General features: G+C 35.1%; 1 protein-coding gene across 1 annotated transcript in view; it reads left to right on the top strand.

The window, feature by feature from the left end:
* Window positions 1–26,085, top strand: part of SHOC1 (shortage in chiasmata 1) — a 66,048-nt gene that overhangs the window by 17,616 nt on the left and 22,347 nt on the right. Inside the window, exons 7-14 of the mRNA XM_032240345.1 lie at window positions 335–429; window positions 3,737–3,979; window positions 9,073–9,489; window positions 13,453–13,572; window positions 14,799–14,975; window positions 19,077–19,181; window positions 20,629–20,807; window positions 22,197–22,269. Of these exons, the coding sequence (XP_032096236.1) occupies window positions 335–429; window positions 3,737–3,979; window positions 9,073–9,489; window positions 13,453–13,572; window positions 14,799–14,975; window positions 19,077–19,181; window positions 20,629–20,807; window positions 22,197–22,269 (1,409 nt within the window). The remainder of the gene's footprint in view (window positions 1–334; window positions 430–3,736; window positions 3,980–9,072; window positions 9,490–13,452; window positions 13,573–14,798; window positions 14,976–19,076; window positions 19,182–20,628; window positions 20,808–22,196; window positions 22,270–26,085) is intronic.

Genomic DNA, 26,085 nt, shown 5'->3' with positions numbered 1-26,085 from the left:
GTATAAGATTGGTTCTAGCATAGTTTATGCAGGGAAGTGCTAAAACCCTCCTGTGTCAGCCCTCTCTGGCTCCAGGTGCCACTGAGGGAGCTAAAGGTGGGAGTAATTTATAGTCAATTAGGAACAATTGAGTTTACAAAGTACCAAACCTTCCCAGGAATGGAGAAAATGAGAACTGTATTTGATATTTGGTCTATGGAACTCTACTGCAGTTTACACATTTATAAAGTTAATTTTTCACTTGATTTTGAGTGTAAAAAGTACTTTAAAATACTTTTTAAAACAAAATTTTATTATACCAAAGACTCATTAATATTGTTAAACTTTTTTTCAGTAATTTGCTTACTGCTGAAGAATCAGCTAATAAATACTACATGGTGTGGCAATTAGAAAGCTGTAGAAGCCCTTTGAACTCATTTTTGCTTACAGGTAAAGATTAATTGCTCTTAAATGATAAATAGAAAGTATAGGTTAAAAGGTACAACCAGTAGAAATGTGGGGTATCCTTTTTCTTTGGCCATTTCTTAACACAGAATATGTAGCTTAGCCTAAAGGTAAAATATCAAGATATCTTCCATAAGGTTCATTATGCTAGGTACAGAAGTGTATGACAAGATCTGGATCCTGCTGATTTTCTGGATAATTCCTGCACATGGGAGAAGGAAAAGAAAAGAAATGCAAGTAGTACACAAAACAGTCCCATACATGTAATTTCTATTTCCAAGGTTGTGAGTTGCTTGTTTAAAAAAAAAAAAATCACATCCAAAGTTAAAATGTTTCATTTCCCAAGCTTTCCAAAAAGGACATTTAAAAACATTTTAACAACTGCTGGAAATTAGCCGGGCATGGAGGGGCGTGCCTGTAGTCCCAGCTACTTGAGAGGCTGAGGCACAAGAATCTCTTGAACCTGGGAGGCGGAGGTTGCAGTGAGCCGAGATCACGCCATTGCAATCCAGCCTGGGCAACATAGCGAGTCCCCGTCTCAAAAAAAAAAAAGAAAAAAGAAAAAGAAACCAAACAAACAAACAACAACAACAACAAAAACAAAACCACACACACAGAAAAAACAAACAAAAAAACAGCCGGGCACTGTGTCTCACGCCTGTAATCACAGTACTTTGGGTGGCCGACGCGGGTGGGTCAATCGAGGCCAAGAGTTTGAGACCAGCCTGGCCAACATGTTGAAACCCCCTCTGTACTAAAAATACAAAAATTATCTGGGTGTGGTGGTATGCGCCTGTAGTCCCAGCTACTCTAGAGGCTGAGACAGGAGAATCGCTTGAACCAGGGAGGTGGAAGTTGCAGGAGTTGAGATCGCCACTGCCCTCCAACCTGGGCAACACTGGGCGAGACTCCATCTCAAAAATAAATAAATAAAAGCATTTTAGCAAAGCTTGTTTATAGTTTAACAAAATAATTTTGAAGTGAATGTACGTTTCACATGTATATTCAAAATTTACCTAAGTTAAACTCTTGTCTGTGTCTGAACTGTTCCATTATAGGAATGGAATTTTGGATAAGGTATTCTTTTAAAAATTTTTTAAATGAATCACTGAGTTGCATTTGGAGGCCAAAAACAAAGTGAAAACAGGAATCCTGGGGAGCAAGTAAGCACCAAAGCTAGCTTTCCCTCCAAGCTCTCCATTAAACCTAGGAGACTTTGAACTTCTGTTTTGAGGTCTACATGTAGTGTAGTCAAGAAATATCCTTCGTGTTGAGTCTAATAGGGAAACCCTACATAAAACTTGGAGTTCAACAAACTACCATTAAAATAAAAGCATACAAAAATAAACCACCATATAGAAGGGAACTCCAAATAAATTTGCCTATTTCTACCTTGGAGCTGGAAGAAAGGAAAAGAAGAAAACTTTCCCTTAAGTGCTTCTAACCAGAAGGCAGTCATCATGCCTGGTTGCAGTCTGAATTCAAACCACCTATATAATTTGAAAAAATAGTGGTGATTTAATTTAAAGTGGTCCCAGGTAGACAGGCCTACCAAACACATAAACAACGATAAATCCTTTCTAGAGGAAATTTTTTCCTGAGGAATGTACTTCAAATCAGGCTTCAAAGACCTTCCACAAAATTGAAAGAAACACATGCTAATAGATAAAAATCACAAAATATATTGGGATCACCAGTGAGATAAAGAAGAAACATTAGACATCAAAATCAGATTATATATTGGAATTATCAGTTACATAGTATAATATACTTTGAAAACAAAAAAAGGAGGGAACAAGACATCTTGTATTATTTCTTACCACTACATGTGAATCTACAATTATTTCTATCTGAATAAAAGGAATGGACTGTTGATACATACAACATAAATGATCTCAAAATAATTATGCAGAATGAAAGAAACCACAAAAAAAGAATTCATATGGTATAATTCCATTTATATAAAATTCTAGAAAATGCAGTTTAATCTATAGTGGCAGGAAGCAGAACAGTGGGACAGGGGCTGGGGGACGAGGAAGATTAGAAGAGAGATATAAAGAGGCAGGAGCAAACTTTGAAGGGAATGGATATACTCATTACCTTGACTGTAGTAATGGATTCATGAATGTATAAATATGTCAAAACTTATCAAACTTTTCACTCTATGTGTAGTTTATTGCATGTCAGTTATACTTTGATAAAGCTATTTAAAATTATATCTATCTTATAGAATTATTTAGGGTTTAAGAATAATGCATATAGGCCAGGCATAGTAGCTCACGCCTGTAATCCCAGCACTTTGGGAGGTGGAGGCATGCGGATTGCCTCAGGTCAGGAGTTGGAGACCAGCTTACCCAACATGGTAAAACCCCATCTCTACTAAAAATGCAAAAAATTAGCTGGGCAAGGTGGTGGGCGCCTGTAATCCCAGCTATTCAGAAGGCTGGGGCAGGAGAAATACTTGAACCCGGGAGGCAGAGGTTGCAATGAGCTGAGCTCGCACCACTGCACTCCAGCCTGGGAAACGAGTGAAACTTGAAACTCCATCTCAAAAAAAAAACAAAAGAATAATCCATACAAAGAAAGCACTTAGCATAGTGCCAGATGTTTTTTAGTAACTTGTAATTACTGTTATTAATATTAGTATTTTTTTTTTAAGTTTTGATTTCTTCTTAATATTATTGTCATTATAAAAGCACCGTTCCAAAATTAGGGTTTCAAAATTTATAATCCTATTTTCAGGTTGATGTTTATAATGCAGATAAATAATATTAGGTAGTTGAGCTACTTCAGTTCCTCCATATGTTATGATTTCTCCCTATTTAGGCTAAAAAGTAATGAGGCAGTAAGCTCTGTACCACAATATCTTAGATGATATAGTCATCATAAAAGCTGAATCTTCTTCTTTAGGTTTATTATAATGAGTTAGAATTTCTAATAAAGCTTATATTACTTCAAAGTGTTAATCAAATATATTAATTTAGTAATTGAAAATGGTCAAACAAAATAAGAGTTCCTCCTCATATCAAATATTTGAATAATTTTAACTTCTTGATATTTTCGAAGAGTGGAATAAATCCTTTATGTGACTTCTACTCCTATAGTAGCTTGAACTTTTACAAATATTGGCATATTGAAAACAAAAATACCAGATATAACTTAAAGTTTTACTTTTTTCCTAATGCATGAAAATGCATTTCATAAAGAAATTCCAGTGTGGTTCTTTTTATTGTGTTTTGTTTCTTTTGCTTTGTAGACTGTGTCTAACTAATTGTTTCTATTTTTTTGTAAGTGCCAAGAATTCAAGAGCCCCACAGCCAATATTCAGTTACCGATTTGAAAAAGATATTATCTGTTAAAGAAGAAAGTCTTATTATTAATCCCGTAAACACAGAGTGGTGGAAACAAGCAGGACTAAATCTGAAAATGATGCAAACTTTGGAACATCTGAATACAGATTTATGTCTTGATGATCTATCTTCTAATGACACTAAAATGGAGATATTTTTGCCTACAAAAGTATTTCAATTGGAATGTAAGTACATAATAGTAAATATTAATCATGTAAACATTTTCAGAATGTGAAAATATTAGATTCTGGATTTCCTCTAGGTAATTGGGAAAATCACTAGGTTTTAGCATTCCACATAGGCCCTGGCTCTGCCAGAATTTATGACTTTGGATTTCTCTAGGTCCCATTTTCTTGAAAAAAAAATGATGAAGTTTGACTAGCTAATCCTACAATCTCATTATGTCCTAAAATTCTATAGTCTCAGTTTTAAAATTTCTAGCAATTCTCATTTAAAGTGATTTTGTTTCCTTTTATAAATGATTAAATTGCTAGCAATTTCTGTTCACTCAGCCTAGACACAGGTCAGCATTTTGCTGTAATTGTTTTTTGACCTAACAGCTGAACATTGGCATTCAGTAATGTCTCTCTTGAACAATAGAGAATCTTCCTTTGTTACTTAAAAGTTTACTAATTCATTTTTTACTGTACAACTTAAAAAGGCAAAAATGACTTTTGAGTCTTTATGTCTTGAGCTATTTTGGTTGCTATATATGGTATTATATTAATAGTAAATGAAACATATTTAGCATGAATTGTGTGTGTGTGTGTGTGTGTGTGTGCGCGCGTGTGTGTGCGCACGCATGTGTGTTTTCTGAGACACAGTCTCACTCTGTTGCCCAGGCTGGAGCACAGTGGCATGAACTCATCTCACTGCACACTCTGCCTCCCAGGATCAAGTGATTCTCTTGCGTCAGCCTCCCGAGTAGCTGGAATTACAAGTGTCCACCACTGCTCCCGGCTAATTTTTGTATTTTTAGTAGAGAGGGGGCTTCACCATGTTGGCCAGGCTGGTCTCAAACTCCTGATCTCAAGTGATCTGCTTGCCTAGGCCTCCCAAAATGCTGGGATTACAGGCATGAGCTACTGTGCCCGACCAGATTTGGGAGTGTTTATAGTTTATTATAGAATAATGAACATATTTAAAAATCAATTTTAGAAATTACTATCTATGTTGGGAGACTGGTCTAAGAAGTTAAGGAATCTGAATAAGAAATGTTATCAGGCCGGGCGCGGCGGCTCAAGCCTGTAATCCCAGCACTTTGGGAGGCCGAGGTGGGTGGATCATGAGGTCAAGAGATTGAGACCATTCTGGTCAACATGGTGAAACCCCGTCTCTACTAAAAATACAAAAAATCAGCTGGGCATGGTGGCGCGTGCCTGTAATCCCAGCTACTCAGGAGGCTGACGCAGGAGAATTGCCTGAACCCAGGAGGCGGAGGTTGCGGTGAGCCGAGATCGCGCCATTGTACTTCAGCCTGGGTAACAAGAGCGAAACTCCGTCTCAAAAAAAAAAAAAAAAAAAAAAGAAAATGACAGCAATAGACTTGATGCAAGATTGCCACAGAACTTCAATTTGTGAAAAAAATGAATGTTTAACAGTATAGTTAAATGTATAGCAATATAATTCTGAAGTTTAAGAAGCAATAACTGTATCTGGAATCCATGCCAAATGGTCAAGTAGGGGTGGTTAAAGAGAGAATAATGAAGGGAAATAATGAAAAAACTGAAATAATAAAGTTTCTATTCACCTGCTAGACATACTAGATTACCACTAGAGAATATCTGAAAAGTGGCACTTGGATCCTATTCAGCCCACATATTATGGACTCATATGGTATTTTAATTAGTTAACAACTTTTTTTTTGAGACAGTCTTTGTCACCCAGGCTGGCACTATCTTGGCTCACTGCAACCTCCACCTCCTGGGTTCAAGCAATTCTCCTGTCTCAGCTTCTTGAGTAGCTGGGACTACAGGTACGTACTATCATGCCTGACTAATTTTTGTATTTTTAGTAGAGAGGGATTTCACCATGTTGGCCAGGCTGGTCTTGAACTCCAGACCTCTGAAGTGCTGGAATTATAGGTGTGAGCCATCGTGCCTGGCCAATTACCAACATTTAAAATTTGGGAGATTTTACATATATAATATGTATTTTGAGTTTATCTTTAAAATTTAAAAAACTGGACTCCGATTCTGATATGGCAACAATTGGCTGGAGCCATTAACAGCTTATCACTATAAACAGACCATGCGCTCTCCAGCCCACCACAGTTTCCAGGACTTACAAATCAAAGCCTGTTGCTAGGTGACATTTGACACTTTTGTCTTACATTTAGGTATAAGAGGAAAGTAAAATGTTTCTTATACCAATATCGCTAATAAAAGCAAAAACAAAAATAAAATTATAAACTACATTTTGGAAGAAAACAATACAAAGTTCATCTATACAAACAAAGATTGTGATTTAAGCAGTAGCCATACATTTTACTAATTTAGTTGGCCCTATAGGCATTTTTTCCCCCAAATCTATTTTATGAGGTATAATGTACATAAAATAAAACTGTACCTGTTTTGTTTGTATTGTACTCACATATATGGTTTATTAAGGGAAAGGACACATATTAGCCAAAGAAAGAGATGCTTTTGATGGAACTTAGGAGGGCTCCAAATGTGAAGATTTCATTGTCCCCAGGATACATTACTCTTTTGCCATTGATACATCACAATATACACAAATGTTTCCAGTCCAGGAAGACTATCTATTTTAACTGTACAGTTTGATAAATTTTGATAAGCATATATGCCTGTGAAACTACCACTACAATTAAGATACAGAGTATTTCTATCATAAAAACATTTCTTTATGCCCCTTTGCAGACACTCTGCCTCTATCCTGCCTCTCCTCCTCATTAACCTACCCCCTGGTCCTTGACAACCACTAGTCTACTTTCTATCACTATATATTATATGTTGCCCCGTCCTAGGATTTCACCTATGGAATCAAATAGTGTAAGTTCTTTTGTGTCTGCCCTCTTCCACTCAGCATAACATTTCTGAGATACATTCATGATGTTGTGTGTATCACTAGTTCATTTCTTTTTATTGCTAAGGAATTTTGCATTGTATGGCTATGCCACAGTTTGTTTATCAATTCCTCTGGATTTTTCCCCCAGTTTTTTATTATTGGGAAAAAAAGTTATGAATATTCTTGTACAAGTCTTTTTGTGGATAATGTTATCATTTCTCTCTGTAAGTTTTTATTTATTTTTTTAAAGTTAGTTAGAGATTAACTTTAATCTCGCTATGTTGACCAGGCTGGCCTCAATCTCTTGGCCTCAAGCAATCCTCCCATCTGGGCCACCCAAAGTACTGGGATTACAGGTGTGAGCCACTGTCCCAGGCCAACACCTTATCATTTCTCTTGAGTGAATATCTAGGAGTTGAATTGCTGAGTCTTATGTATATGTTTACTTTTGTAAGAAACTACTAAATTGCTACCCAAAATAATTTTGCCATTGCACATTTTCACCAGCAATGTGTGAAAGATCCAGTTACTCCATATCTTTGCTAACACCAGGTATTGGCAGTGTTTTAAGTTTTAATCATTCTAATGGGTGTGTTGTGGTATTTCATTGTGGTTTTAATTCTGTTTCCCTCCTGACTGATGATATTGGGCATCTAATTACATGTTCATTGGCCATTTGCATATCATTTTTAAAAATACAGGCACATTTCATTTTATTGTACTTCATTTTATTGTGCTTCACAGACAATTGTCTTTTTTACAAATTGAAGCTTAGTGGCAATCTTGCATCAAGCAATTCTTTGGCAGTCATTTTCCAACAGCATTTCCAACTCTAGAATTACCATCATAACTTATTAGATATCAAAAATATAAAATATGAATATGTTTTATTTTAATTTCAAATTAGTTACATATCACAATAAAGACTTCATGTAGTTTTATAAATTCAATACATTATATGGATATTTGAAGAATATGTGCTCACTTTGTGTCTCTTTGTCACATTTGGTAATTCTCACAATATTTCCGATTTTTTTCTTATTTTATACCTGGTATAGTTATCTGTGATCAGTTACCTTGATTTTAATTTTGTAATTGTTTTGGAGTACCATAGATCATGCTCATATAAAAAAGTGAATTGAACCAATAAATGTGTGTGTTCTGACTGCTCCACTACCGGCTGTTCCCTCATTTCTCTCCCTTTCTTCGGGCCACTCTATGTCTACTGAGACACAAAGATACTAAAATTAGGCCAATTAATAACCCTACAGTGGCCTGTAAGTCTTCAAGTGAAAGGAAGAGTTGCACAACTCTCACTTTAAATCGAAGGCTAGAAATGATTAAGTAGAAAAGGCATGTTGAGAGTTGACCTAGGTGAAAAGCTAGGTCTCTTGCATCAAACAGCCAAGTTGTGAATGCAAAGGAAAAGCTGAACCCATAATATCTCTGAGGTATTCCTGAAACAGCTTTGTCAAGATATATTTCACATACTATACAATTGACTCATTTAAAGTACACCATTCCATGGCTATTAGTATAATCTCAGAGTTGTGCAATCATTACCACAAACCATTTTAGAAAACTTTTACCACTCCAAAAAGAAATCCTGTACTTATTAGTTGTCACTCCCCATTTTACTCAGCTCTGGAACCACTGTTCTCTATATGTAGATTTGCCTTTTCTGGACATTTTATATAAATGGAATCATACAATATGTGATCTTTTGTGACACTTCTTTCACTTAGCATGTTTTCAAGATTCATCTATTTTGTGGAATATGCATTTCTTATGTGAACTATTGTTCAAGCCTTTTGCCAAATTTTTAATTGGGTTCCTTTTTAAATATAGAGTTTTAAGAGTTCTTTATATATTTTGGATACAGTCCTCTGTCAGTTATATGTATTGCAAGTATTTTTTTCTGTTGTGACTTGCCTGATAAGTAAGTATTTGACCCATAGAGTGACTGTTACCTCAAAGGCTGTGACTCATAAGCCTATCAGCAAAAGGGCTTTACTGGAATTTCTTTGCTTGGTAAACTAGCTCCTGTAATAAGAAAAAGAGTGCTAAATTTTGATCCTTTTAAAAAGTTTATTTCATTTAGACTAAAAATTGATTTTCAAAGCAGTAAACAAGGTACCGCTAAATATCAAATTACATTAATAAGAAACCACAACTAAGTTATTTGAATACCTAATAGAACACTTGTTTAGGTGTGGAAGTTATTTGTGTATTTTTTATTTTCTGTTTTCAGCATGTCTAGAACATAAAAGTCATTCTTCACCTATTGCACTTATTGATGAAAAATCTACAAATGATCATTTATCACTTCCACAAAAGAGTCTACCTCTGGCAAAAGAAATACTAGATCTATGTTTTTCTGATGAATATTTCTCTCATAAAAGACCAGCAAAAGAGGAGAAACCAACAAATGACCAAGAACCAGTAAACAGAATAATCCATAAGAAAGAAAATAAAGATCACTTTGAACTTGACTGCATAGGACCATCTATTAAATCACCTTCCTCTTCAATAACTAAAAAAGCATCTTTTGAACATGGTAAAAAACAAGAGAATGATTTAGACCTTTTGAACGACTTTATTATGCTACGAAATAAATATAAGACTTGCACCTCAAAGACTGAAGTCACAAACAATGATGAAAAACATGGTAGGTATTTTAATAATATTTTGCCATAGATATGGTAGTCTCAGGACTAAACACATAATTTATTGTAAAAGAAAAGGAAATAAAGCTCTTCTAGATAAAATTATATTATTTTTCATAGTTAAGGAAAATGTCATTGATTGTTGAGACTTCTTGTATACAGATAGTTTATAGATATATAGGCATAATTTAGATATAGATACGTATTTTTTAAAAAATCTAAAAGTGCACTTGAATTTGTAACAAAAGCCACTATTTGTAAAACTTGCTTTCTACAACAGGACCTTACAAATTCATAGTATTTCTAACTTTTGCTGGTCAATTCTGCCATTCTTTTTTCTCTTTTAGCTGTAAGTCCTATTTCAGTATTTTAACTTAAATTTTAACGTCTACTTGAAAGAAAACTTTCTCTGCCCACTTAATTGTGTATTACTCTTTCTAACATTATCTAACAGTTTTTGTTTGAGTTGTAATTGTCTTACATTCACTGCTTATAGCCACATCAAAGGAAATATAATGTGTCATATCATTTTACCTCTCATAAAAACAAAATAGGCATTTCAGAATGAGTTTGACATTGGTTACCCTGATGAAATAAACACAACAATATTTATTTATTAGCCGGGCGCGGTGGCTCATGCCTGTAATCCCAGCACTTTGGGAGGCTGAGGTGGGTGGATCACGAGGTCAAGAGATCGAGACCATCCTGGTCAACATGGTGAAACCCCGTCTCTACTAAAAATACAAAAAATTAGCTGGGCATGGTGGCGCGTGCCTGTAGTCCCGGCTGAGGCAGGAGAATTGCCTGAACCCAGGAGGCGGAGGTTGCGGTGAGCCAAGATCGTGCCATTGCCCTCCAGCCTGGGTAACAAGAGCGAAACTCCGTCTCAAAAAAAAAAATATATATATATATATATATTTATTTATTTATTCATTGACTACTATTGTTTATTCCTAAAATTCAGTACACACTAGTTCAACCTAATGGCCAGGGACACTGGAAACTTTCAATATTTATATATTGTTACATTCAGAAATACCAGAAATATTTTCTAATGATCAACCTGTTTGATAAATCCTATTCTTTCTTCATAAGGATAATAATATTTTCATAAATACAGGTATATTTATGCTTTATAAAGCACTTTCACATCTACTGTCATATTTGATCTATTTAGAAACATTGTCGAGGAATCAAAGTAGGTACTATTACCCCATTTCACAGTTAACGAATACAAAAATACTTATGTGACTTAGAGATAGTTAGATCTTACTGTCTCATATACTATTCATAGACACAAGATCTTCAGGTCTTAATGTCATGATGGTTATACTTATTTTTCTAAAAGATGTGACAGCCTTTCATAAATCTGCTTAAAGTAATATTACTGAGGTTGGGCAAGGTGGCTCACACCTCTAATCCCAGAACTTTGGGATGCTGAGGTAGGAGGATTGTTTGAGGCCAAGAGTTTGAGACCAGCCTGAGCAACATAATGACACCCCATCTCTAAAATTAGCCCAGTGTGGTGGCACACATGTTATCCCAGATCAAGAGGCCGAGGTGGGCAGATGTCTTGAGCCCAGGAGTTGAGGTTAAGGTGAGCTGTCATTTAAAAAAAAAAAAAAAAAGTAATATTACTGTGTCAATCAGTGCATTTTTCATGGTAAAAATGCAGAATAGTATTTAAAGATTTCAGAATTTTGTTATCTTTTATATTTCTACATATTCACCTTAAAGTTTCTTTTTATGTAATAGTTTGGCCACCTTATAACTTACCTGGCCAGATGACAATTCTGTATGTAACTGAGCTTTTTCTAACCAATATTTGCACCATAATTAAAGCCTCACTTCTGCATGTAAATGAGGAAAATATAAATAATTATTTTATAAATGTGATACAAAAATAGGAACTTTTCAAAGATTTGTTATTCTCAGATTTGTTCATGTTTTATGATTCTATTTATATTTGGTGCAAAAAAGAAATCTACCCCAAAATTAGCACTGACATCTTTCTGGTTGCCATAGTGGTGATAATGACTTACAATAGGGTATATTATGAACAGAAAATGAGAGAAAGTAGCAAGAAAGGAGGAAAATATAAAAAAGAATGTTTTTATCTTTTCTTATTTAAAAAACTAGCCATTCATTCACGAAACAATTAAAGAACATTAATGTTATGAGGGAATGCTTCTGTACTCCTGATGTTTCCTCAATTAAGTATTATGTTCCTGGCCTCTTTGCTCTTTTATACATCTCTCCAGAGGGGACGGAAAGAATCATCTGAATTGTAAAGTCAAAATAATCAATTGGATATAAGCTGTGGGAATGAGTTTCAAGAGTTCTCCTTGGTTTTTTTATTCATGACTGTCCTGGGCAGTATCCCTGACCTCCCCTGCCCTCCCTGGACCCAGTGGGGTATTCTGTCTCAGTCCATCATACCCTAGGAATGGGTGGGTAACTCTGTCTAATTCTGGTGTTTAGTTAGCAAGCTCATTTGATTCTCAGACTAAATTCTATTTCCCAACTTAGCCTTTAATAGTAATAGAGGTAATATTTTGGTGTATATTTTACTTTTCGTCTTATTTTACAGTTAATTCAAGGGCAAGCAAGTAATATTATAAATTCTTAGGCCCCCTCAAAAATTTTAATAATTAATATTATTTGATCAGATCTATTCGAATTATGGTTAATTGAAAGTATTACTTGAAAGTAGCATTATTAATCTAGTTTAGAATATAGCCCATTATTATATTTTTAACCATGTATTTAGAGATGGTAATGTGTTAATGTGGAATTATTTTGTAATCATATTACTGATAAATGATACTACTGTATAGTAAAAATAACTAGACTTCTATGTGTATCTGTGTTTGTATGTAAATCCTCTATAATACCTAGGAAAGAAGAAATCCTCTATAATACCTAAGAAAGAAAGAAAACTAATATTTTATTAGGCACTTTGTGCCTGGCACTAAATTATGTATTAGAGATAAATATGATGCTGTTGCTGACCTTGAGAAGCTCACAGTGTGATAGAGTAGGTCAGATATGCAGATAGATCATTTCAATACAATGTGGCAAGTACCAGGAAAGAAATCGTCAGAGTGCTAAAGAAACAAAAGTGGGAGGCCTTTGCTGGCCTGGAAGTCGGGTGGGCAGTTACATATGACTTTTTATAGAAGATGCCTGAGACCTGCAGGGTGCAGTAGTAAGAACAGGTCTAGGTCAGGCATAGTAGCTCATGCCTGTAATCCCAGCACTTTGGGTAGGGAGATCCCTTGAGCCCAGGATTTTGAGACCAGCCTGGACAACATAGGGTACCCTATCTCTACAAAAACTAATAATAATAAATTTTAAAAATAAATTAGCCCAGGATGGTGGTACATGCCTGTGTTCCCAGCTACTTGGGAGGCTGAGGTGGAGGATTGCTTGAACCCAAGAGGTCGAGGCTGCAGTGAGCCCTGACCATACCAATGGCACTCCATCCTGGGCAACAAAGGGAGAACCTGTCTTAAAAAGAAAAGAAAAGAAAAAGAATTGGCCTAGTTAAAGAAAAAAAGATGGAAATAGGGAAGGTTTGGGGCAGAGGAGAGGATTAGTAGTAGAAGGAAGGGTATGTGGAAAGTCACAGAGAAATTAAGGGGAACGGTACATACCTTCTGTGTCAGAAGCTATACTTGGTGTTTAAAGCAGATATATGTATCCATATTTTACATATGAGGAAACTGAGTCAGAACTGAGCTTGAAATACTGATCTAATACCAAAGGGTTTTCCATTTTTACCATTCATCTTCCTACCTAGCAGTGTTAGGTCCACTGATCTGAATAGTTGTTCACTTTAATACTGATGTGTTTCAATGAAGAAAATTAACAACTGTGATCATATTTTAGAAAAAAAATTAACATAAAACAACATTAAGTTTCTCTTGAACAACACAAATTTATTTTTTTATTGGAATTTCAAGGTAAAGAAGAATGTTCTTTGACTCTTCAAGAAGAAAGTCCTATCATTCATATTAATAAAACCCTAGAGGAAATAAATCAGGAAAGGGGAACAGATAATGTCACTGAAATTCAAGCGTCAGGTATGGTATATGCTTTTAAAATGCATTCATATTTGCTTAGTTTGAAAGCCCTTTCCTAGATAGCTAGGACATACTGCATTTTCCATGTCATTTTCTTCACTTGTTTCAGATATTTCTTCATTGCATTCCTACTTTCAAGTTATATTCCAACCTGGAATGCCCAGTCCACTGCCCCTGCCTCCCCCATTGCCCTGCCCAAGCCATTCAGTGTTATTTCTTCTTTAATTTAAACTACTGCTGCTTCCCTATATCAATCTGTGAACAACTGTACCTCCTTGGACTCTTCCGCCCAGTCTGGAAAATGAACTGCTAATCATGCTCTCTGTGTTCTCTTACCCACTATCAGAGGGATGTAAATAAGTTACTATTGATTCCTGTATTGATTTTTTTGTTATGCTGTAAAGAAGAATATTCTGGCTGGGCGCGGTGGCTCAAGCCTGTAATCTCACCACTTCGGGAGGCCGAGGCGGGTGGATCACGAGGTCAAGAGATCGAGACCATCCTGGTCAGCATGGTGAAACCCCGTCTCTACTAAAAAAAAAAAATACAAAAAATTAGCTGGGCATGGTGGTGCGTGCCTGTAATCCCAGCTACTCAGGAGGCTGAGGCAGGAGGATTGCCTGAACCCAGGAGGCAGAGGTTGCGGTGAACCGAGATCACGCCATTGCACTCCAGCCTGGGTAACATGAGTGAAACTCCATCTCGAAAAAAAAAAAAAAGAGTAATATTCTTCAACTCCTAAAGAACAGCCTGCTTAAGAACATCAGGTTCATTATTAAAATCAATAAGAAAATATGACCCAGGTTCTCATCTTTTCATTCTTTTGGTCTCTAGATGATTATGCAAATTGTTAATGTTATTCTCGAGAAAACTGGAAATAATTTTTCATTGTTTGGCTTAAGATTGTATGCTAATAATGGAGAATGGCAAATAAAAAAATGTAATTCTCTTTATATGGGTCTTTATATTTGCCATGTCAAGTTATTTATGGAATAAACCCTCTCAAATAATATAGCCATAAAATTATATAATTCCATGAGTTTTTTAATTAGCCTATGTAGAATAAATATCTTAAAATAAGTTTTTATATAATCTCATGATTTTTAACTCAGAAAATAATTCAGATAGAAGTTCAGATTTCCACAAAATAACATATTTAATTGGTTTATCAAAAAGAGAATACCATCTTTATTAAAACACTGCCATCACTGCTTTTATTTTTGCAGATAGCCAGTGCCAAGCATTTTGCCTCCTTGAAGCAGCAGCTTCTCCTATCTTAAAAAACCTTGTATCCTTTTGTACTCTCCCTACTGCTAATTGGAAATTTGCCACTGTTATTTTTGACCAAACAAGGTTTCTCTTAAAGGAACAAGAAAAAGTAGTAAGTGATGCTGTTTACCAAGGTGAGTGCAAATAAAAGTCATATTATTTAAAAATATATATTTAGAAATTATTGTATCAAATTAGTAAAAATTGAATATAGAAGATTCAGAAATTAGTCATAGATTATATCATGACTGTAATTCAGCTTATGATACCCAGCCAAACCAATATTGAAGGATCAGCTAAGTAGAGAAAAAGGTAAGAAATATCACCTGGCATTGCTTCTCAGTGAAGCTCCTAATTGACATGTATCACTTGACAGATTCCTATTGCAGAAACAAAATTAACTTTATTGTTGTCCGTATCTGAACCACTCAGTCTCCTCCCAAAAAAGGAGGTCAAAAACTAGATCAAATAAAATCAATCCTAGACTTTTTCTTTCTGCCAAGATGGAGTAACAGGGACTAGATTTACCCTCCTACCGAAAAACAACAACAAAAAGGCAAAGACAAAATACATGAAACCGGTTTTTAAAGACCCTGGACATCAGGCAATGAAAAACAGTGGTTCTTGAGAGAAGGGAAATGAGTGAAATGAGCCCTACTATTACCCTAACTAACTGCCTTGAAAGAATTGTCAGGCCTTGGTGTAGAGAAAGTTACCTGAGGCAGAGCCTGGTGGACAATCTGAGTTGAAGAAACAGGTGAGAGTCCAGGGAGACCAAGACAGATAATCAAAACAGAATGTTAGAGAGCAGAGAGCTTCGCACAGAAAGTATAGAATTGTGCAGAGGATGTCCCTTGAGTATTCAGCAGATGATTGATCAAAGAATATATGTGAAGTGGCCAGGCGTGGTGACTCATGCCTATAATCCTAGCACTTTGAGAGGCCAATGTAGGTGGATCACCTGAGACCAGGAATTCAAGACCAGCCTGGCCAACATGGTGAAACCCCATCTGTACTAAAAATACAATAATTAGCCTGGTGTGGTGGCATGCACATGTAATCCTAGCTACTTGGGAGCCTGAGGCAGGAGAATTGCTTGAACCTGGGAGGCAGAGGTTGCAGTGAGCCGAGATCATGCCACTGCATGCCAACCTGGCCGACAGAGCGAGACTCCATCTCAAAAACAAACAAACAAACAAAGAATATATCTGAGGAAACTACTTGGAGTTGGAGAAACAAACCATCTGAAAGGACTAGAGGGCCTAGTATGCTGCATTCACACCGGGCAGGAATAATAGCTGTTCCCACCAGCTAGACTAGAACAACTCATAATTAATATAGGATTAAACAGAGTACTCAGAAAAATTTTGCCTCAGTAGTGGGAGATAATTATCCCTAGACTTAGCGCTGCTCTGAACCTCCCTAACAAATCACAAAGCAACCCCCCAAGGATCAAACTATTTCCAAGGAACATAGCTGCATCCCATCATAAAGCACAAGAGGATTTATATGAATACAAGAATGCCCAACAAGTTTACAGTCACAATGTCTGGCATCCAATAAGATCATGAAGTATACAAAGAGGCAGGAAAATACAACCCATAATGAGAATAATCAATCAAAACAAACCCAGAATGAACAAAGACATTAGAATGACCAGAAAAGGACACTGAAACTTCTTATAACTGTTTTCTGTATGTTTGAAAAGCTAGAGACATTTAAAAAGATCTAGATCAAATTTCTGGAGACTAAACTACAATGCATGAGATGAAAGGTATAGTGGATGGGATTAACAGCAGATTAAATATTGCAGAAGAAAAAAATTAGTTAACTTGAAAGCATAGCAATAGAAACTATTACTCTACAAAAACTGTAAGGCATGAAAAAATGAAAAATAAAGAAATAAATGAGCATCAGTAGGCTGTGGAATAACTTAAAGTAGCCTAACATTCTGGTAATTAGCGTTCTCAAAAGAGAGGAGAAAAGAGAGTAAATGGAAAAAACTATTTGAAGAAATAATGACTGAAATCTTTCTAAACTAATGAAAACTACAAACCCACAGATGCAAAAAATCTCAATGAACACTAAGTACAAGAGACACGAAGAATGCTAAAACAAGGTCCACATAATCAAATTACTCAAAACCAATAATAAAAAAGAACTGTAGGAGGAGCCAGAGGAAAAAAAAGACATGCTACATACAGGAAACAAAGATAGGGGTGACATGAGATTTATTAACATAAATAATACAAATGAAAAGACAATGAGTAAGCTTTTGAAAATTCTGAAAGCAAAAAACATCAATCTAGTTTTCTATAATAGACAAAATGAGGACTTCTTTTGGAGTTCTTTCTGTCCACATGGTGGTATGTACTTCTGGGCCTTGGTCTGCTTTAGTCTAGGCTAGTAAATATCAGACGTGAAAAAAAAAAGGAAACTCAGCACTTGTTTGGTGGCCTTTTGAAATCTGATCTCCTCCAGTCCACTTGCTACCATTTACCTTTTAGAGTTTCCGTGTATTCTATTTTGTGTTTATCGTTGTATTCAATGGAAGACAAAGGGTGAAGTGTGCTTACTCCATCTTACCTGGAACCTACTTAATTTATTTTTAAAGTCTATTTTCTAAATTCATTAAACTTAGATGTCCTATATATTTTTTAAAGGTTAACTCTCTTTTACAAATGAAAAGAAAGTTGAATTTAATCTTCTTCCAAATAGAGTGCCCAGTCTTTGTGGGGAGCAACATTTTAGTCACCAAAACCTTGAGGTCACGGTAGTATTACTGAGATAGAATACTTGATCTGAGAGGAAGGTGTTAATCCATTGTTTACTACTTGAAATACCTGAGCCACAGAAAGAGCATCAAGATCAATGGGGAGCTGGCATTCTGGTAATGATTATACTGGATAGAAAAGAACAATTGTCAGCAAACTGGCCTTTATGAAAGAAGACAAGACTTCCAAAAACTAAAAACTTACGTCTTCTGGATATAGTTTCGGTCCTGTAATTCTCAGGTTTTAAATTGGTTGAATATGGGTTGAGCTTCTTAAGGCTTTGAACATCATTGAGAAGAATGATGATTATTATAAAATATACGGGCATAAGTATTTATGAAGTATAATGGATAATTAAAAAGGGACATGGTTTTGGGTATCCAGTTGGAACAACATTGCGTTAATCCCGAGCAAGTCAATAGTTGTTATACTTAATATTCTTTTTTTGGCTCCAGAATTGAGATAAACTAAGCCTACGAGGAACGATTAAGTAAACCTAGATTAAAAGAAGTCAGATTCCTAGTCTGTACTCCATTTTCCAAGCATTTTTTACATTTCCAGTTCCCCACATATGTTTTCTCTGCCCTGTTCTCATCTCTTGCAGGTCATCATTGACTTGTTCCAATAGATCCTTCTAGGGGCTGAATATATTACCCATAATTGGCTTTCCTATTGCCTCTTAATTCCCTACTACATATTTGCCTTGATCTTCATTAAATATATCATCAATTTGCAAACTTTTTAGCAGCATTCTTTGTTCAAATAAATATTTCATGAGATCCCAATATATGAAAAAGAAAAAAGTAGAGCTTCTCTGGTTAAATTGGGGTAGGGGGTCTAGAATACCATCTTCTTGGTCTCACATTTATATGCAGAAAAATCCAACCTATCATCCAAAAGAGCTCTGGAACTAAATGGAACACAGTTAGGCAATTAGCCTGTCCCTGTGAGTTTATCCTTTGTTTGAGTTATACCTTTGAATGAATATTCCTAGGTGTCTACCTCCATTTCAGGGTATATCTTCATGTTATAATCCTCTACTTTTAATCAGTTGGTAAGTTATGAATTTATTTTTATCTTGTTTCATATCTGGGAATCATTGACTCTTTTCCCCAATAGGAGCAGAAATAAGTGAATATTCTTTGGAAGCAACAAGGACATGAATTCTAAGGTTAGCTGTCTGAGTTTGAACGACAGCTCTACCATTTACTCACTAACTGACCTTGGGCAGTTACTTAACCTCATTAATACTATTTCGTCATTCATAAAATTTCGATCATAATAAACTTGTCTCATAGGATTACTGTTATGGATTCAGTGAAATTGCCAGCTTATATACAGCCTGGCATATAGTAAGCACTCAATAATAAATGGTAGCTCCCATTAGTAGGCAGATTCTGATATATATTCTGAAACTGTAATATATTGTCTATGTTTTAAAATATGTTTTTGCTTACTTAGGTACAAATGATGAAAGAGAAATGACATTCAAGCATGCTGCTCTCTTACATCTTCTGGTAACAATTAGAGATGTCCTTTTAACATGCAGCTTGGACACAGCTTTGGGTTGGGAATATTTTATTTCCCCTTTTCTTTCTATTAAATATTTCATCTGAAATAACCTACTTTTCTAAAAAAGATACACCTTACAAGAAATTGTGTAGACTTCTTTTCTATTATACTAAGCATTACATACATTTTGGCAAGGTAGTGAGTTTGAGGTTCAAATAATAGAGTTTCTCTTCTGGGTTTTAACCTGGAAATAAATTCGGTATTTATTATGGAATGTGTCAAGTATTACAACAGAGATATATGGTAGTGGTACAAAGGATGGAGACTATTATCCTTAAGATGAATATGTTTTTTAAAAAATAAGTAAAAGTTTGCCAAGTAGATACAGTATAAAAGAGTATTCTAGGCAGAATTAAGAGCCCGGAGGAATGGACCAGTGGATATGTTGCCAACAGTTCCATACGGCTAGATTGAAGAGGACAAGTAGAAGGTAACAGGAGCTAAAGCCTGGAGAAATAAGAAAGAGCCAACTCACGGAGAACCCTTTAAGCCACACAAAAGAATTTCAGGGATGCTACTGGATTACATTTATTTTTCAAAAGGTTAATTCTGATGGCAATATAGAGAGTCAGTGGGAGGTCTGAAGATGAGGAGGCATAAAGAACATAAGTCAGTCTCTAAGTTGCCCATCAGTCTAGCAATTTTAATATAAAAATAGAATTAATATGCACATATATATATAACTTGAACATAAACATTAAATTTTTTAAAATTTATTATTTCATTTGTTATTCAAATATTCATTAAACACCTGATCTACATGAGTTATGATGCCAGGTCCTCTAGTGCAGTAATTTACAAAATTCCGTGCAGCAGAATCATATGGATAGCTTTTAAGACATAGAAATAATTAGGACACACTCTAGATGTACTGAATATGAACCTTCAAGATGAATCTATATTTAAAACTGCCCTTAGTGAGCGTGAATTACGCACTGCTGTTTTAGCACCTGTATGAATTAAATATGTATAAATATAAATACCACATTCTACTCCCAAAGAGCTTATAGACTAAGCGATATACATAAATAAGCAGATATCAAGTACAAAAGTTGTATAGATAAAATGCCAAAAAAATTCCACTTAAGTAGCATTTCAACAAGACTTGCATGTAAATATAGATACTGGGATTAAGGAAGAGTGTAATAGCATTCAACAAGCCAGGAGGCAGGAAAGAATAGAATATATATTCGGTGAGTATGTAGCATATATTAATGTATATATATGCAGCTTAAAAAGAGCAATGTGGTATATATTTTTAAACTTCATTCAGTTTTAAAGTTTTTTATTAATTTTTATTAGTCAATATTTTTGATCAAAATCAGAAAACAATTAAAGGAAATTTTAAGTGTCTCTGACTTATTTTCTTTCAGTCTTTTTACCATGGAGTTTCTTAAAAAACAAAGACTTAGGCAATTTTTTTCTAATTTTGCTTTAATAGGATATTTGTCAAAGGCAAAAGATATCTACAACAGCATTTTAGGCCCCTATTTGGGTGACATTTGGAGACAGCTGGAGATTGTACAGTTTATTAGGGGGAAAAAGCCTGAAACCAACTACAAGATACAAGAATTGCAATGTCAGATACTAAATTGGATGCAATGTCAACAGCAAGTTAAGGTTAAGTATTGGAAAAAAGCAGGTAAAATTATCAGTTAAAGTAAAGAATTGGATGTAAGATACATTTTTTGCATTTAACTTTGAAATAATGAAGTGGTTTATACTACTAAGCCCCTTGATGGTTTAGTCCTTGAATAAGATAACAGAATCAGACCCATAGAAAGGATGATTTGCATCATTATTCATGCCTCAAATTTAAAAATACTTTACCAGTTGGGCAACATAGTAAGACCTTGTCTCTATAAAAAAAATTTTTTTTTAATTAGCCAGGCATGGGTGTGCATCTGTAGTTCCACCTACTAGAGAGGCTGAGATGGGAGGATCTCTTGAGCCCAGGAGGTTGAAGCTACAGTGAGCCATGATCGTTCCACTGCATTCCAGCCTGGACAAAAGAGCAAGACCCTGTCTCTAAATAAATAAATAAATAAACTTTAACTTTTATTATGCATAGTTTTCCTATGGATTAGTTCTCCAATTCTCCAATTGTCTGGTACTTATATAAGTCCATGAACATATTCATAATAACAGAACTACAATGATTTGTTTATTTAAAATACTGAGCCAGTATTTATTTTAAATACTTACATAAGTCCATGAACATATAATAGAACTACAACGATTTGTTGATTTTATTTTTATTTTATTTATTTATTTTATTTTATTTCAAATACTGAGCCAGAATCTCATATGATTCCACCAAAGCAAACATTTAGTTTATGCCTTGGATTACATTCACAATTATTTGCCCACCCTACATCAAGGTTGCATTAATGAAGTTTTAACAGAAAATACTTTTAAAAATCTTATCAAGCAGAAAAGCATTTTGAATGGTTTACACTAAAAATCTGGACATAAATTTATGTGGCCTTTTTCTCATTTTTCACTCTGTGCCTCCTATATCTTTAACCTCAATTTTATAGTTTCTTGGGTAATAACTTTCTTCAGTCATTAAAATAGTTTAATCTAAGTGGGAAATTTGAAATTGAAACTGATTTGTTCTCCCCACCTCTGTCCCACAAAACCGTAATGGTAAGTAGTAAAATATAGCAACAGATCACTGGTTTTCTCCAACAAATTTAAACTTGTGTGGGTTGAATTCAACATCAACAGAGACAACCTATGTATTGATAGTCACATATGTGGGGATACTTGAAGAATGCTGAGAATGCCCTACCCCAAAATATTTTCTTCACTGATATTTTTTCTTGCCAGAATATATATATATATTCGTGTTCAAGTACTGACATCTTTTACAACAGAAATACTTGCTTTGTAATCTTATTGTCATTAGTTTCATAGAACCAATTAAAGTTTGTTATTTTGTCACTGATCAAAACTGTGAAAAAGAATAATCATTCACATATATATAAAATTTTTATTTTTGACTAGGTACTGATTATAATAAGAATGGACTCAGATGGTGAAAAACATTTACTCATTAAAATTCTTAACAAAATAGAAGGTAGGCAGTTTTAAATTATGCTTCATTTGATAACAAATGCTTGAAATTATAAAAATGTATTGATCTAACCAGCTTTTAAAATTAATTATAAAATTAACATACCATAAAATTCACCCTTTGAAAGTGTGTAACTCATTGGGATCTAACCAGCTTTTAAATCAGTCTGAACTATAAGTTTGCAGTATATATATACTACAATGTGTTTACATGTATTTGTTATAACTAATAACGGAAACCTTTTATTGATTGCCTACTGGTTGCTAAATAATATTAGCTACTTGTAACTCTATGAATAGGTTTTATTAACTCAGTTTTACAAATAAAGAAACTAAAGTTCATGCTAAAGATCATGTAGCATGCCAAACCTCACAGGTATTTAGGGAATCAGTATTTGAACTTAGGATTCTCTTGTTTTAGTATCATTCTTCAACTCCCAATTTTTCAGTTCTCTAATCTGTTTTCCTCACTCACCACACTTTTCTACCCACTACTGCTCCTTCTGTCAACCTTTTCCACTTTGTGTTGTAGAATCCATTGCATGTTATGCAAACTCTTCTCATTCTTCATCTCCTTTGTCTAACTGAAACCCAACTTTCCCCACATGATACTGCTTCCTCTCATATAAAAGCTGATCATTTTCTCTACATATATATACCTCATAGAGATTAGAAAGCCATTTCTTGCTTTCCATTATCATTTTCAAAGCATTATTCCTCTACCTTTTAAGGCTGTGCCATATTGCCATACTATTCTCTACCACTCATCATCTACTAACTACTTGGTCGTTTCCCATCATCCGTGGACAGTTGTGTTCCTAACTCATGGTATTCTTTACATTTCTAGTCCTGTCATTACTCTAGGTACCTTTAATGTTTCTAACATGAATTATTCATTCCATACCCTGGCTTTATAGTTTCACTGGCCTCCACAACAAACATTATATTCATCTTCAGTTCCTTGGCTATGCCGTGGAACTTGTGATAATGCAGCTTTGGATACCATCTCCTCCTGCAATCTCAAGCACTTTGCTCCATCAGTTACTTCCTAGCCCAACCTTTCTTTCTAATGGCTCTTGTCCTTAATGTTTAAGCCCTTCAGTCTTAAAAATAAAATAAAATACCACCATCAACCTATGTCATCCTTTGGCTACCATTTCTTTTCCCTCTATAAGCTGAATCTTTTGCCATCTTCATCTCCTAAAGTAGTTCTTTACTCTGAGCTTACCAACCTGTTTATCATGCTGTTTCATATTCTGTATTCTATGCCTTTATACTTACCCCCTGTTCCAGCTATGAGAATACTCTTCCTCCTTCTTTAGGAAGATAATTCCTACACGTTCTTTAAATATTAATTAGAACATTTGTTCAAGAAGTCTTGATTTAAATGCTTTTCCTCTGTGCTCTCAGGGCATTATGTGCATACTTCTGAGGCACCACTTACCACCCCAGGCTATAAGGGTGTTATCACCCTTATAAATGATCCTCTTATCTTCCTCACTAAAATGTCTGCTTTTGGGGGATTCAGATCATATTGGCGCTCAGGAAAATTCCTACAACATAGCAGGTACTCGATAAAAATTTATTGAACAAATGAATGTGCCAATGAGTACCCCTCTATATACCTAGCACATACTGAAACTAGTGAAAAAGATTGAACTGAAATATACAAATATAGCAACATATATCTGCTCATAGGTGCAGGAAGTAAAGATAACTAAAATTTTAAATTATAGTAATGTGAGGATGGAAAAGTCTTTCAAGCAGAGCCTTACAAGGTGCTATTTCTTGATGAAGTTATCATATATCCAGAGTCCAGATTTGTAAACTTGGATCTTATTTCATTTAGTTTTCCAATCCTGGGAAGATGAATTTGTATCCACCAAATTCATAACATCCTTACTAGTGCTGAAATGTTGGTGCAATAGTTAACAATTACGGGGCTGAGACTACCACAGTTATCTGTTATCAGGGTAATTGGAAACATTTTTTTTTAAATCAGGAAAGCGCTGAGCAATGTTTGCACTATAAAAGAAAGGGCCTTGGGTAACCAAAGGAGTGTTTTTGTGAAGAACCTGAGGAAATATGTCTGCTCCACAGATAAGAATATTTAAACCTACTTAGTGGGACACCTTCTCCTTTGATGTTACTGAAGATATATTGACAGATTTTTTTATTTTTATTTTTTAGATTTTGTGGGTACATAGTAGGTGTATAAATTTATGGGGTATATGAGATGTTTTGATACAGGCATGCAATGTGAAATAAGCACATTATGGAGAATGGGGTATCCATCCTCTCAAGCATTTATCCTTCGAGTTACAAACAACTCAGTTGCACTCTTTAAGTTATTTTAAAATGTACAATCAAGTTATCATTGACTATAGTCACCCTTATTGACGGATCGCTTATCTAGGTTTCATGCTGAATACCCCTGTCTCTTTCGGCATTCAGGATTATGTAATCGCCGATCTCGTTATCTTCATTTCAACAAGGTCTACTGACACAAAAATTTTGAATCTATAAACTGGAAGATGTTTTTACTCTTTTTCAGGATGGCAATTATCCTGTTTCTGGAAGCTAGGCCTTTTTCTTTTGGCCTAGTATTAGAAAGTAAAAATGTAGTTCTGTTTTCTATATGTTTGTCAGATCTAGTAATGCACTCACCAAGTAATTAGTCTGCTTTGGGATCATAACTAATACAATCATTTAAGCAGATTAGGTTTTTCGTTTGTTTGTTTTGTTTTTTGAAACGGAGTTTCACTCTTGTTGCCCAGGCTGGAGTGCAGTGGCACAATCTCAGCTCACGGCAACCTCCACCTCCCAGGTTCAAGTGATTCTCCTGCCTCAGCCTCCCAAGTAGCTGGGATTAGAGGCCTGCACCACCATATCCAGCTAATTTTGTATTTTTTTTTAGTAGAGATGGGGTTTTGCCATGTTGGCCAGGCTGGTCTCGAACTACTGACCTCAGGTGATCCACCCACCTCAGCCACCCAAAGTGCTGGGATTCCAGGCATGAGCTACTGTGCCCGGCCAGATTAGCTTTTATAAAGAAGAATCACCTTATGAATTATAAAAAATGAATAGTACTCACTTCTTATCTCTACCAGAGCTATTGTCAAGTAAAGTTATATGAAATTATTAACCATTACTCTCATTATTATTATATCACACCTTTGTGAGCTTTATGGTTGAAAAAATACACTAATAGAATATATAATTTGAACTAGAATTAGCTATTCTCAAATCAATTATGTCTACCAAAAATAAATTGTGTGGATGGGTACAGAATATTTTTAAATTTATTATATTTTGTTTAAACATTAGTAAAATAAGAAATTTAAAGTATAAGAAGCAAGAATGAATCTAAGAAACAGTTCCCAATAAGTCTTCTGCTTCTAAATACTCAGCAGGAAGAGAATAAAGGCATTTCTATTACACTGAAATACAGTCTCTTATTTAGTATGTAAATTTTTGGCTAGAGAACAAAGATAAAATCTACCATGATATTTAGCAAAATAAAATTAACTGCACAGGATTGGTGAGTGTTTAATTTGCTTACTTTAAAATTAAGTTTTTGGTGGGGTGCAATGGCTCACACCTGTAATCGCAGCACATTGGGAGGCTAAGGTCGAGGGGTATTACTTGAGGTCAGGAGTTCAAGACCAGCCTAACCAATGTGCTAAAACCCTGTCTCTACTAAAAATACAAAACTTAGATGGATGTGGTGGCAGGCACTTGTAATCCCAGCTACTTAGTAATCCTAGTAAAGCAGGAGAATTCCTTCATCCCAGAAGGCGGAGGTTGCCGTGAGCCAAGA

Source organism: Sapajus apella, unplaced genomic scaffold (assembly GCF_009761245.1).
Source record: "Sapajus apella isolate SASKATOON/1434 unplaced genomic scaffold, GSC_monkey_1.0 scaffold46, whole genome shotgun sequence".
Classification (NCBI taxonomy): Eukaryota; Metazoa; Chordata; class Mammalia; order Primates; family Cebidae; genus Sapajus; species Sapajus apella.
The sequence above is the reverse complement of the archived record's forward strand: the minus strand, read 5'-3'. Positions and strand labels throughout refer to the sequence as shown.